This window comes from Corythoichthys intestinalis, chromosome 6, assembly GCF_030265065.1.
Source record: "Corythoichthys intestinalis isolate RoL2023-P3 chromosome 6, ASM3026506v1, whole genome shotgun sequence".
Lineage (NCBI taxonomy): Eukaryota > Metazoa > Chordata > Actinopteri > Syngnathiformes > Syngnathidae > Corythoichthys > Corythoichthys intestinalis.
The window spans coordinates 16,394,470-16,408,701 of record NC_080400.1 but is presented as its reverse complement, the minus strand read 5'-3'; the positions used below and the strand labels follow the sequence as shown (position 1 = coordinate 16,408,701).

General features: G+C 38.3%; 1 protein-coding gene across 3 annotated transcripts in view; it reads right to left on the bottom strand.

Annotated features, from left to right (window-relative positions):
• LOC130917960 (RNA-binding protein Nova-1-like) overlaps window positions 1-14,232 on the bottom strand; it is a 135,481-nt gene that overhangs the window by 97,477 nt on the left and 23,772 nt on the right. For all 3 annotated transcript variants that reach the window (XM_057839762.1, XM_057839763.1, XM_057839761.1), the window contains one exon: window positions 262-405. In XM_057839762.1, coding sequence (XP_057695745.1) covers window positions 262-405 — 144 coding nt within the window. The remainder of the gene's footprint in view (window positions 1-261; window positions 406-14,232) is intronic.

Sequence of the window (14,232 nt, the reverse complement as noted above, 5' to 3'; positions counted from 1 at the left end):
TAATGCTCAAATACAACAGTAGACACCATTGTATGAAAACAACTAGGCCAAACCATTATCCAGTTTTCTATGCTGAAACAAATAACACAACAATTTGATCAAAACAACTACCAAGCAAGCCACCATAAATTCATAATTTCAGCGCTATTTAATATTCTTCAGCAATCTGAATAGAAATCTTGGTCCATCTTTGATGATCTTTCACCTTTTCAGAGACCGACCATTTCAATCTGACCACCACTGATCCATGATTGTTCCTACCGGGATAGAAGTCTTTGGATTTGGACAGTTTGATAGTGGCTCCAGTCTCTTTCTGCAGCTGGACGATGGTCTGTCCGCCCTTGCCGATGATGGAGCCGGCCGCGTAGCTGGGGATCAAAACCTTCAGGAAGTATTCGCCTTCCTCTGCGGCAGGAAAAACAGGAAACAGGAAGTTAGGACGAGGCAAACTTTCCCTTGAAGCGCAACAAAAAAAACAGCCTGGGGTCTGTTTGTACCTTTTTTCCTCATGCCAGAATTTTTGTTAAAAAAAATTGTTGAAGCAATTTATTAACTCACTGGCTGCCCTTGACGGGGCTAGACGTCCAATCACAGTTTAAATGAATTGGACATCTATTGTTCTCAATGGCAGGCAATGAGTTAAGTAGATAAAGTGAATGACAACTTGTTTGTAGTTCAGTCCTCATGCCCTTTTTTTTTACCTCAATTACATTGCATGTAAATTGAATTGAAGTTCCCATTGGGACTCGAGCGACAATCAAACGATGACCGATACCCACGATGGGTCATTATTTCCATAATGTGAGGATTCCCTGCCGGCGCTTTTGCCGCGAAGCCTTTGAACGCGGCGCGGCCCTGATCTAATTTAGGCGTCGGGCCCGTGGAATCTGGTCCTCGTCAGAGCGTTGGCGTGGCGACAAGAAGCCGGGGAGCTAGCTTCGAATTGAATCGCGGCCAGCGTACCTCCACAGGATCGCATGTGTTTTGACATTTGTGGGCGAATAGTTTTTTTCTTTCTTGTTGTCATGTCCGCAATGCGGAACCTAACCCGAAATGTTTGTGCGCCACGTTCTGATGGCGATGGATTAAAATCATAACAACCCTTGGGGGAGAAAAATGAACCTTGGAGAGGATATCGGAATATAAACCAACATGAATTGGTAAATAAAGACTGCCTGGCGTGTCAGTTGGCAAACTGAAAATGAATAAAGTAGTGCTTTGTAACATACTCATCTCCTCACTACTATATTCAACGAGCAAAAAAATGATGCAGACAAGAGTCCTTGTTGTTGCATTGATTTGGCGAGAATTTGTGAATTTAAATGTTTCAGATTTTATATACACTGCTGGCCAAAAGTATTGCCACTAAAGATGTCTCGATCGATCGGGATGTCCGATCACGTCATTTTCAAAGTATCGGAATCGGCAAAAAAATATCGGACATGCCTTTTTTTTAATATATATGTATTTTTAAATTAAATCGTCTTCTATTTGTATTTAACGTTATAGACAAAATGCCTTACACTCATCCAGAGTCTTTAGTTTTGGCTTAAAGTAGGGCTATCAAATTTATCGCGTTAACAGCGGTCATTATTTTCTTTAAATTAATCACGTTAATATATTTAAAGCAATTAACGCATGCGCTGCACGACGTACTCACGCATTGTCGCGTTGAAATTATAATGGTGCCGTTTTACCTATATATAGAGCTAAAAGGCAGCGGAAAATGAGTAAAATGCATTTTGGCAGTCTTTGGAGCATTTTTTTAATTGGCTAAAGCCTTACAGTCCCTCTCTCAACAATTAGTAATATCGTGTAGAGCAATGTGGGGAAGCAAGGTTTTAGTTGATCTTTTTTTCTTAACACCCTATGTTATTTCCCAACGCAGAGAAGATATATCAATTGGTGCCACTACGCACAATCATGGTTCCACTTCCCATTATGCATTTGGGCAGAACAGTTAAATGCCTACAGTATAATTTACTGAAAGCTCAACAACTGATGGCGAGATGACAATATTTAGTCACAATATACAAAGTCACATTTATCCTTTAAGAATTACAAGTTTTTCTATCCGTGGATCCCTCTCACAGAAAGAATGTTAATAATGTAAATGCCATCTTGAGGATTTATTGTCATAATAAACAAATACAGTACTTATGTACTGTATGTTGAATGTATATATTCGTCCGAGTTTTATTCATTTTTTTCTTAATGCATTGCCAAAATGTATGTGATCGGGAAAAATTGTCTGGAATGACTGGAATTGAATCGGATTGAATTGTTTTTTTTTTTTCATTGCAAGCAAAACGCATGAAGATATTACTACCAAAGCATTTGTAATTGCAATTAGGCCTGTCGCGATAACAAATTTTAGTGTGCGATAATTATTCTCATAAATTATTGCGATATGCGATATTATTACGCCCCCCAAATTTTTTTTAACCAATTTACAATAACACAGTGCGAATACAGTATATATTAATAGATCAAATACACCCATTTCAAAGCGATAAATATTTACTCTTAAATTCAAAAATACTTAAGAAATCACAACTAAATACAATAGACCATGCCTCTTAAGTAAAAAACAACAGCATTAATACCGCACAGAAACACAGAATAAATAAAATGTGTTTAAAAAAAAAAAAAAAAAAAGGCACTTAATAACTTAAGCGTTTAGGTAAATGAAAACTTTTCCCGTCATAGCTTCTGCAATGGTGTTCCATAGGGATGCAATGATACACTTAAGTCATGGTTCGGTACGATTTTTGTTACGGGAGACACGATTTTCCATCTCCGAACCAATACATTTAATGCTCTGTAAAAAAAAAAAAAAAAAACTAGCAAAAATTAAATTGCCATCATATAAACATGCATTTTAGTGCATAATATTTATGTGCTTACTTCTTACTGATCTGAAAAAAATTTGTATAAAAGTGCTGAGAACAATCTTTACTGTTTGTAAAGTGAGGCAGGGCACACTGTTGATGGCTACAGCTCTCTTAGCAGCTAGGTTTACTACATGAGCAAGACATCCTATTTGTGGTCCGAATCCATCTGTGTCACGTACTGAATTAACAATATTTGCAACATTATCTATAGTCACTGGTATGGATTGATTTGGCCTTCTTAACTTCCATTCAGTCGTGACAGTTCAGAATTCATCGATGTAATATATGGACTACGTGTCCCATAATCACTCTGGGCTCACGTAGCCAATGGCATGGGACGTAGCACATCTAGTTTGCCATTTCATGATATCTAGTGTGTGCGCGCATTAAAAAAGTTAGCAAGCGCCGCTGAAGTCACGTCTGCTCATTACTACACAACACCAGCATATGACAATCGACCTTTATAAACAGGACGAGTTTGAAGCACAGCACTCTTAATTTCATTCAGCTGTTTGTTGTCAAAGCGAGGTTGTTCGCCGGAGCCAAGTCGATAACAATGTTTTTGCGGACTTCGTTGTAAATATCCGGCGTTGTGCCGAAAAATAGCCGCCCCGCGTGAAATGTCACTCCTGATGGGAGCGCCCACACGTCAACAACACCGGCGCGCCATAGATGGTCCACAGTCACTCCAGAGCACTGACGCGGCCGGTATATGTTGAACAATAGGATATAATGGGAATGATTGGCTCCGGCGCTAGTTTTTGCCAGACCTGGAACGAAGATGCATTTTGCGCAGTTGGTAACGAGGAATCCGAACTTTTAACAGCACGTGCGTGCACGCGCGCACGCACATGCACGCGAGGCGATAAATCGCAGCGGAAAAATTACCGCCTTCATTTTTATTTATCACGCGATAAATGGATTATTGCAAATTATTGCATGGTTCACATCCTATTTACATGATAGGGATTTCTTTGTGTCAATCGGAAACTATCAGTCAGAACGAACCCAATTCACGTGTGGAGTCCCTCAAGGGTCAATTCTTGGACCACTCTTATTTAACATCTATATGCTTCCGTTAGCTCCGATAATGGAACAGTATGACATCTCCTATCACGCATATGCAGATGACACACAACTGTACATTTCTGTGTCCCCACATGATTATAGTCCCTTAGTCTCCCTGAGTAAATGCATTCATCAAATCAATGAATGGATGTGCCAGAATTTTCTCCAGTTAAATGTGGAGAAGACAGAGGTGATCATTTTTGTGCCAAAAAAGGAAAGGTCAAAGATAAGCAGCCAACTTAGCACAATGTCACTTACAGCTACAAATCAAGTCAGAAACCTTGGCGTAATTATTGACTCAGACCTAAAATTTGATGGCCATCTAAAGTCCGTCACTAAATCCGCTTATTACCATCTAAAAAATATAATCAGAATTAAGGGGCTTCTGACTCAACAAGACATGGAAAAACTTATGCATGCATTCATTTTCAGCAGATTGGACTATTGCAACGGTATATTTACAGGTCTTGATTAAAAATCAGTCAGGAAGCTGCAGCTAGTACAGAATGCTGCAGCCAGAGTCCTCACAAATACAAGGAAGCTGGACCACATTACACCGGTTTTGAAATCGCTACATTGGCTTCCAGTGAGTCAAAGGATAGACTATAAAATTCTACTGCTCGTCTAAAAAACACTTAATGGCCTTGGACCAAAATACATGCTTGACTTGTTAGATTCCTATGAGACATCTAGACCCCTAAAGTCGTCTGGAACCGGTCTTCTGCATGTTCCAAGAACAAGAACCAAGCAGGGTGAGGCAGCATTTAGTTATTATGCTCCTCACCTCTGGAACAAGCTACCCGAACGTTTGAAGTATGCTCAAACTGTTAGCTCTTTTAAATCAGGACTAAAAACGATTTTGTTTAGCACTGCATATCCATAACTGTCTATATATTTCAATCTACCTGCTTTCTATTCTTTTTGTGCTTATCTCCATTGCTGATTTCAATTATTATTATTAGTAGTAGTTTTTGTTTTATTTTTATTTTTGTTTTATTTTTATTTATTTAATTTTATTCTGTGATTAAATGCGATCTTTTGTCTTGGTTTTTACGTTGTGTTGATTTAAATGTGATTTTTATGATCTTCATGTGATGTAAAGCACTTTGAATTGCCTTGTGTTGAATTGTGCTATATAAATAAATTTGCCTTGCCTTGCCTTGCATATTGCAACAGGCTTAATTGCAATAATTTTCTGGGAGAAATTGAGAACTATCTGATAGAATTGCAGGGGTGCCAATACTTTTGGCCAGCAGTGTATACATTTTTTTCTATGTACTTTTCTCGTTTAGCTCATTCACTCTCATTGATCCATTGAAATTCATGAAGATCCATTTTAAGTAGTAATTGGTTGCAATTGCTGGCGAAGACGTCCAATCCATTTGAATAAGTGGCAAACTCATTTAAATTTACAGCAGAAGAACTACTTGATTGTACATCTGTCATCATCAATGGCATTGAAGAAGTTAATGGGAGGAGCTGATGGCGATCGAACGATAATTATTCAAGAATCAAATGGATGGATCGATTTCAAATTGTATGATATTTAATAAATAAGTTTTAAAAAACCTACTGTATTTAGTCTTTTCTTTTTTTCCTAATTTACTACATGTGGTAAAATTAATGAATATTTTAAAAACTGAACAACAACGATTTTTATTTTCCTATATTTTTTGGTAATTTAATTACGGTAATAATACAAAAAAGAATACTAGAATATTCTTTTTTCCTTTATGATTCTTATTTTAAAATTTTTAATCAAAATACATGAGTAACAATATTTTGATTCAAATAATGTCAATTAATTAAAAATGATTAAATAATAGTTATATAATAATAGTTAAATAACTACCATAACGATCTGTTAGACTGATTGTTGGACTGTAAGCACTTTTTAAATTTTTGATTCATTTCCTGTTTACACATAAGAAATGCTATTTACTTTTTATGTGTTCATTCCCTGAATTTTGGCTTACCATTCCACCCGTAGTAAGTAGCAACAGATAACACCTTCCCATATGAGCTGTGAAACGAACCCTTCGAGTGGAAAATACTCTCAGGTATGATGTCATCTTAACATTTAACCTTCATTTACTCCAATGAAATAATAATTTAAAAAAAACAAAAACAAAAAACATGCTGGTTAGTGAGTGAGCGTATCACATCAGATTTGAGTCCATGTGCCGTCCTCATGTTTGATAATCCGGGACACATAACCTCGGGGGGGGGGAGCAGATTAAAATAGGATTATTATTTTAGGGCCACAGTTCCTCACAAAGTCAGGCCGAAGCACTCAGAATCTGAGTGGGAAAAATTCTATGTCAACTTTGAATTATTTCGGTTAAAATATGGAAAATGAATGAATGGACATTTTCATTTGCATATAAATACATTGTCAGGCTGTTAAATTCATGACAAAGCAGCAGGAGGCGCTACAACTGTCAACTAAAAGACAACATCAAGCTACTAGTATTTTGTTGATCATTTTTGCTTGCCCGACTGTCTTAAAGTGTGTATGACACCAAAAAGCATGTTTATTTCATATTTCACGCAGTGTTTTATGCTCCTGAATGAAATGGACCGCTTGGATGTGTGTGGAAGCGATCGTTTTCTATATTCAAATTTTGAATCCCGCGCCATGAAAATGAGTGACTTCCGGCTTCAGTCTCGGGTTTAGGACGAATGCGACGTCACCCGGGTCAGCATCTCACAATACAGCATGGCTTTACAGCGTGCAGATGGACTGCGGATTCAGCTGATTTTGCGGATTAATTTGTTTATTTTTCACATCACGCCAAACAAACGGCTGCAGAAAATTGTTGCTGCACCAGGTAGAGGCGTGTGAGCCTTCTTGGGTTTCAAAAGGTTCCCGTTCACCGTGGATATTGGCCAAAACAATCCCTACTGTGGGACCATTGGACTTACAAGGAAGTGAGTAAACGTCGTATTTTGTATTATGTCAAATACTGGGATCATGGCACACATTTTAATACGGAGGTGGCTTGCATTTTGTGGCTGATTGTCCACCAAAAATGCCACTCTGCTGACGACCGGCGGCTTCTTGCACACAACCCCGCTGGTATAACGCGTGGCAGGGCAGGATGAGTGCATAAAAGGTAAAAAAAAGGGAGCAGATGTCCACTTATGCACTTTTAATAGACAAAAAAAATAAATCCAGCTCAACCACTCGTCACTCGGGAGTACAACGGACCATGTACACATGATCACACTTGACTCCCCAAAAAGTAGGTAGCAACTGAAGAAGAAAGTAAACATACAACATAAAGAGGCGCCACCGTGTGGTGGAGGTCCAAAGGAACAAAGAGGATCACAGAAGTGACCATTACATAGTCCCCCCAGATGAGAAAAAGGCTGTCCACAGCCGTACACAGCTGAAGATGAACCATAAAACAGCTAAACAGCATGCTATACATAGACAACTGTAAAGGCTGAAAGGCACATAGGGCAAAGACTATATGAAAAAATAACAAAAACAAATGCAAACAAATCCTAGTTCATCTTTTTGTATGTTATCATTTTGAAAATGATTATATATATATTTTTTTATATAAAAGTTATACCAGGGTTTCCCCTACATATAAAAGATTGTGGCACACCGCCACACCAAAATAAAAGCCGCCACGCCTTGCAAAACAAATTTTTTTTTTAAAGGCCGTTTCAAACCAGCGGCATCCTAGTGTGAAGTGTTCAGTGGCAACCTATTCATTGTGCATTGTAATGTCCGTAACTAAGCGCGGCCCCCTTAAGAGACGAGCTGTGACGTAAAAGGAAGCAAGACAGCGAGATGCATGTCGCGGCAGCCCGCTGTTATTTTGTTATTGTTTTTCTTTATTATTGTTGCCACATTAAAGTGAGTAAGCCAATACCGACTCCTCTCCTTCCTCCCTCCATTGGGGCATTACAATATTTTTGATTGGACTTTTGGCGGTGGACTTGTTTGAGTAAAATTGCACCGAGAGCACACCAAAAATCGAGCCTTGCTCTATTTTTAGAGCACCGCTGTGCTAACGTCAAAGAAGCATTCAATAGTAGAGGGGCGGGCGTACTTAAATCTGGGCTATCAGGCTGTTACGGTAGACGGATATACGCAATCGCGGCTAACAAAACCTTGATAAACGCGCTTTTTTCCAAGTTTTGCGAGCTCTGGGAAAAATGACTCATACGTCTCCTTGCTAAGCTAAATGGTACCTCTATGTGCATTTGTGTGGAAATGTAGTTCACGGACAACAACAAAACTATTCACCTTCTCACTTAATCTAGTAAAACTCTTTACACAGCAATTCGAATTTTCCCCTACTCCTTGAAATGGGTCCATTACAAGGGCGTAGGTTTGGTCTCAATATTGGTAGGGACGATATAACAGCATAACCTATATGTGCACTTTTTGCTGGGGACAGGACATTAATAAGACCAAACAGATTGGGTGAATGGAGGTCAAGGCTACATCTCTCACCAATATGAACCAAATTAATTGACAGGCTAATTGATCAATGCAAAAATACATCTGTATTAACTTTCACACTGCAAATTTATAATGTCTTAATCCTGTAGAGTCGAATAATTTTCTCCATATTGTTTTGAGTGTTAAAGACTAGTTAACAAATTAATGGGTCATTTTTTTTCAATTTACTCTAGGTAAATATTACCATTTGCTCTTATTAAGCCCATACATATAAAGGTTGGTAATTTTTCACCCAAATCAAGGGAGAAAAAAGCTTTTTAACAATGTTTTGAACTATCAATTCTTGAATTAGAAATATTTCTGACAAAAAATTTTCATTTTTTTAAGATTAAATATACTCTTTTTGCTTAAAATAAATGTGTCAAGAAAAATAGCTAGCTGAAAATAATCTTATTTCAAGAAATCTGAGAAAATATACTTGAAGCACTGGCAGATAATTTCACTTATTTCTAGTAGATTTACACTGAAAACAAGGGAATTTAACTAGTCATCAGCCAATCAAACATGTGTTTGAGGGGAAAAAATGGCGTCAGTGTACTGTAAGTCTGAACATAATGAAAGTAATCCATTGAATAATGGTAGGGTCAATTCTATCTAAATGACCTCTATAAATCATTATATAATGCAAATGAGGTTGCTTATAAATTGGTGGGGACGATTTGAGCATCCTGAAAAGTTGCTAGTTGATGTCCCTAACCTCCCTATGCAAATCTCCGTCATTGTTCCATTAACAGAAAGACTATTATTGTTATAGTAATGTAGTACGTATTAGGGCCAAATATAAGGAAAAAGGACTACGAGATGTAAGTCGTACTATTGCTACGAGAAAAAAAGTCAGATTATTACGTAGGGTAATGTAGCTGTAATCAGCTATGCATTTTACGTACATGTAACGTAGGTCATGAGCTACGACATTAGCCTGGATAATGAAATATTTCAAATAGATCTTTGGTATTGTTCTTCTTGGGGAAACGTGGGAAAAAAATCTCTTGTGTCATGATATGACAGAATTTCACCATGGCACAACATGGTAAAGCTGTCCAACTCCGATGCAGCCCACCACCACAGCTTCCAAAAATTCTAGGGGAAACCCTGTATACTTTCATATAAGAAACACTTGCAAAACAACTAACCGACTTAAACGTAACATGACGAAAACTGTCAAAAAATGAGCTGACAACAACAACAAAAAACTCGTATGACCAAGCCTGTCCCTGGAGTCCTTTTCAGCTTTTTATTGTCCTACATCATCCTCTAAAAATAAAGCCTTCCTTAGTCCCGCCACAGGTGTTTCCCATGGCCCGCAGTCCCAAGAGGAAGGCAAGCATAATTTCAAGCTACCAACTTCCTGTCCGCCTGCCACTAACAAAAGCCTTTGGCGGCCATAATGACAACGTATTATAAAAAAAGAAACAGGCGTCATTGTTCAGCGCGCTCCGTTTGACAACATGCCACCGAGCTTGTCGTGTTGCGTCAGTTGTCACGTGACACCATGACCGTCTTTTTACTGACAATGACTACAAGAGTGCCACTGAAATGTCACACTAAACTGGCAATCTTACTTATTATCGACACTGTGATGTAAGAAATGCGTTTTTTCAACTCCTCCCTCGGCGTTTCCCATCATGCACTTGTCCCTCGTCTCCTTGCCGTGGTGACCCACTTGCACGCTGCACAAAGCCTCAGAGTTGACCCGCTCTACATGGAGGCTGGCTAATTATAAATGACTCGCGTTAACAAAGCAGGGGAGTTGCTAAATAGGAATGACGTGAATGTTTTTTTCCCCCCAAAAAGTACATGAGTCCACAATTTTGTCAGTCATTTGAGAACATTCTCCTGCTTATTTCTGGTAATTTGTTTACTTAAAGGGGAAATACTTCGCTTTCTGAAAATCACATAATTTTGGTTGTTTCTATTACTATGTAGTACAGTGGTACTTCTACATACGAATTTAATTCGTTCCAGGACCTTATTTGTGAAGTCGAAATACATACTGGAAATACATACATTACATATCGAAATATATTATAATTCCATTAATTCGTTCCACAGACCGAAAACCCATACTAAACCCTTAATAAATCCTGCTGGTATGATTACAAATGGCAATTACCATATTTTTCGGACTATAAGTCACACCTGAGTATAAGTCGCACCAGCCATAAAATGCCCAACGAAAATGTCCGTCCTCACCATGACGCTACGGCTCGGTCCTGGCTATACAGCGAGCTAAACTTCCAAATGACGATGCTGGACGTCCGTATAATTTGCTGAATCAATTTCGTCCTCGATACCAAACAGGTTAGGATCAACGTAAATAAATGATTATTAGGCGCTATTACAGCAATGACGCAAACGGTTAGCATGCGTTCACTAGCATTAGCACATCTTTCAAACAAACAACTGGCTCTAAGTGTCCATTCGCGGGTGGAAAACACACAACAACAACAGAAAAGATGATACACGAGATATTTTACAAGAATAAACAATGAACGTAGGTTCGCAGCCATGTCTCTCTCTCTCACCCACTCGCTCAAAGACGCTGCGTACCTGTCCGTCTTCTTCTGGCGTGTGAGCACTCTTCTTCATGCAAACAAGTGCGAGTGCGCCCCCACTTGGGCGTGAAAGCGCCACAAACTAAAAGCATGCATTTCAATATAAAAAAAGTCAATAACACAATTGAACACACATTGCCAAGGTCAGAATGCGAACGTGGCCATAGCTATTAAGAGTTATTCAAATAACTATAGCATAAAGAACATGCTAACAAGTTTACCAAACCATCCTCTTAAAAAAACCAAAATAACATGTGAAATGATATCATGTGTTGATAATTTCACACATAAGCCGCTCCTGAGTATAAGTCGCACCCCCAGCCAAACTATGAAAAAAACTGCGACTTATCGTCCGAAAAGTACAGTACACATAGCAAAACAAATTATGAATAACAATCGTAATAATAATAGTAATAATAGTTCCTGTAATCATATAACGAATTGGGTTCGAATGTGCTGATGTGACAGAGTGAGATAGGTGCGATAAAGATTTCCCTTTCTCTTTTAGTGTTTTGTTGTTGGCATTAACTGCAGCGGGCAGTAGGCGTGTTGTGTTGCACAAGTTCTGAAATAAATGATTAAAAACTTGACGAAGCTGTCAATTTCTTAGGTGATATTACTATAATAATAATTGTCACCTTAACTTATATCAACGGCAGTCGAGATCTTTAGACATTCTACAGTCTTATTGTCAAGCCAGTTTACGGACGAGAAGACCACACTCATATTTTTCTATCATCTCCATTTCAATGGTAAGCATCACCTGTCTCATTTTTTCACCACCTGCACTAACCTTCTTGAAATCCATGTTGATTTCTCTCACTAGAAAATCCACCGTGCGACCATCCTGCAGGAAAAACTGCAGCACTGTCATAAATCGTCGTATTTCGAGCATGTCGTCAGATGTAATGGTAAATGGTGTTATACTTATATAGCGCTTTTCCACCTTTCAAGGCGCTCAAAGCGCTTTACACTATCTCACTATTCACCTACTGGTGACGTAGAAACAAATGGCACGTCAATTTTTTCGTCGGATGTCGAAAAGATTGTATGTCGAAACGATAAGATGTCGAGGTACCACTGTATGTAAAAATAACTTGTTACCCTCTGTTAAATGTTTTCCACACTTATTGGAGAAAAGCTGATTTTACTCTTCCACACCACAGGAGTTCCGAGGACAAGTGGGAAGACAAGTGGCTAATCATTGTTTCATTGTATCAGTCTATGGTGGAAAACACTGACAAGGCTGAAAAAGCAGTTTCTTCTCTTGCATCCCTCTTTAAAATAAACTGCTGTATTTTAAGCCATAAGAACTGTTGTGTTTGATAGAACAATATGTCTATATGCTGCCATAGCATGGCAATAAGTCCCCGAACTATTTTTAATTTGTCCGTTTTACCCCGGAAACCCCCATTTACAGACGTCGAGCAACCAGTTTTGTTGCAACTTTGCCATAAAAAGAAGTAAACGTATTTATTATTTGAAATGTCTGTCATTTTTAGCTTGGAATCATTAATAAATGTCTAATATTTAGTTTTAAAAAAAACAACTTTAAAAAATTATTCACTCGCATATTTTAAACTTTTAAACAAATTACGTCACAATGAAAAAATTAGCGTTTATAAAAAAGTTACGGATATCTATCGCATAACTATCGCTTAATTCTATTTTTGTCGTTACTGTCGCATTTTCCCCAATATTTCAGATGATAAATAATCGATCCGAACAAAGAAACATTAAAAAAAAAATGTTTAAAAGGGTAAATATATGAAAATGAAAATCTCAACCACTCCTTGATGTCTGCGATTTCTGCATCGCAACACTTGTTATATGACCATGTTTCACCCATAAAATCCCCCCAAAATCAAGCTGTGGCCATTCACAGCTATGTCTTGACACTCGGTGATATATGCTACATGGAGTTTTTGGATGGAAAAGAGGCTAGTACGCGATAATATCTCGTTAAAATCATGGCATCTTTAATTATGCTCTCACGTGCTCTCACCTCCAGTTAGGTTTTGCTGTTTAAATATTTTTTTAAATGCCCTCCTGTTTAAAATTTTTCTTCTCCCAGAAGATTAAGATTTAAACTTTCCAATGTTGTATCACACATGCATATAGGACCATTTTGAAATTTGGCCAAATTGGGGCTCTCAGAGCAGAACTTCAAGTCACTACAGTGTTTTCCGCCATGTGCAACTTGATACACTGATCACTAAGTGTGTAATGTTTCCTGTGGATGTATTGAAGAGTCTCGGTTGGGTTCACTTATGTACCTTTTTGGTTTGGTTTTGATTTTTTTTCTTCTTAAAAAGTATTATTAGCGCAAGCTAAGTGCTACATGCAAAACCAACAGTGGGAGTGTCTGCATGGACGCCTCAAGTGTCAGACGCCTTTTCACTAAGGGTGTAACAGTTCACGTGGATGTAATGAAATGATTCGGTTTTGCATTTTGGTTCGGTTCACTTATGTACAGTTCCGGTTTTATGAATGTCTTTCCGCATGAAATTTATTCGTGAACAAGACTCCATGATACTTGAACTTGATACTTATTTTATCTTATTTATTATGTATTTATGCTCGCAGTTTAACAACTTAAAGTGATCCTCTAACTTAAATACATGTAGGCGCTAATAAACCACAATTGTTCTCTTGTACTAAAATATGTTGTTAGAAACACATAAAATGTTAAATCAATGGCAATATTTTATAATATTTAATCCATATTTTGACCGTTAGTTGGCTCCATGGTTTGCTGGCTCGCAGTGATGACGTCATTGGGATCTTTCTAAATGTGTAGCGTGTTCAACAATTGCTTATTGCTGCCTAAACTCGCAAAGTAAAATGCCACGATGTGCTGCTTTTGGATGCAATTTCCAGTCAAGTGGAAACAAGCGGAGTGAAGTGAGTGGTCAAGGTGGAATTATTATTTTTAGTGAATAAATGTGCATAAGTGGAAGCTTCTCCCCCTTTTTAGTCCCTGTATGCATGCATCCTACCCACCACGCGTTACAACTGGCGTCTGAACATTTTTCCTGGATCCTCAGTCAAGTAAGGGATCCGTCTATTTTCTGGATCCGACGGCCCCACCGCGTCTGCAATATTGGTTTCGGATCTGTCCATTTTTTTGATTTGTCGGTCCCACAGCGGCTTTTCGGATCAGTCGGCTGCGACATTGCCATGGAATCGGTCTAATTCCTGGATCTTCGAGTGAGTAAAAAACGCGGATTTG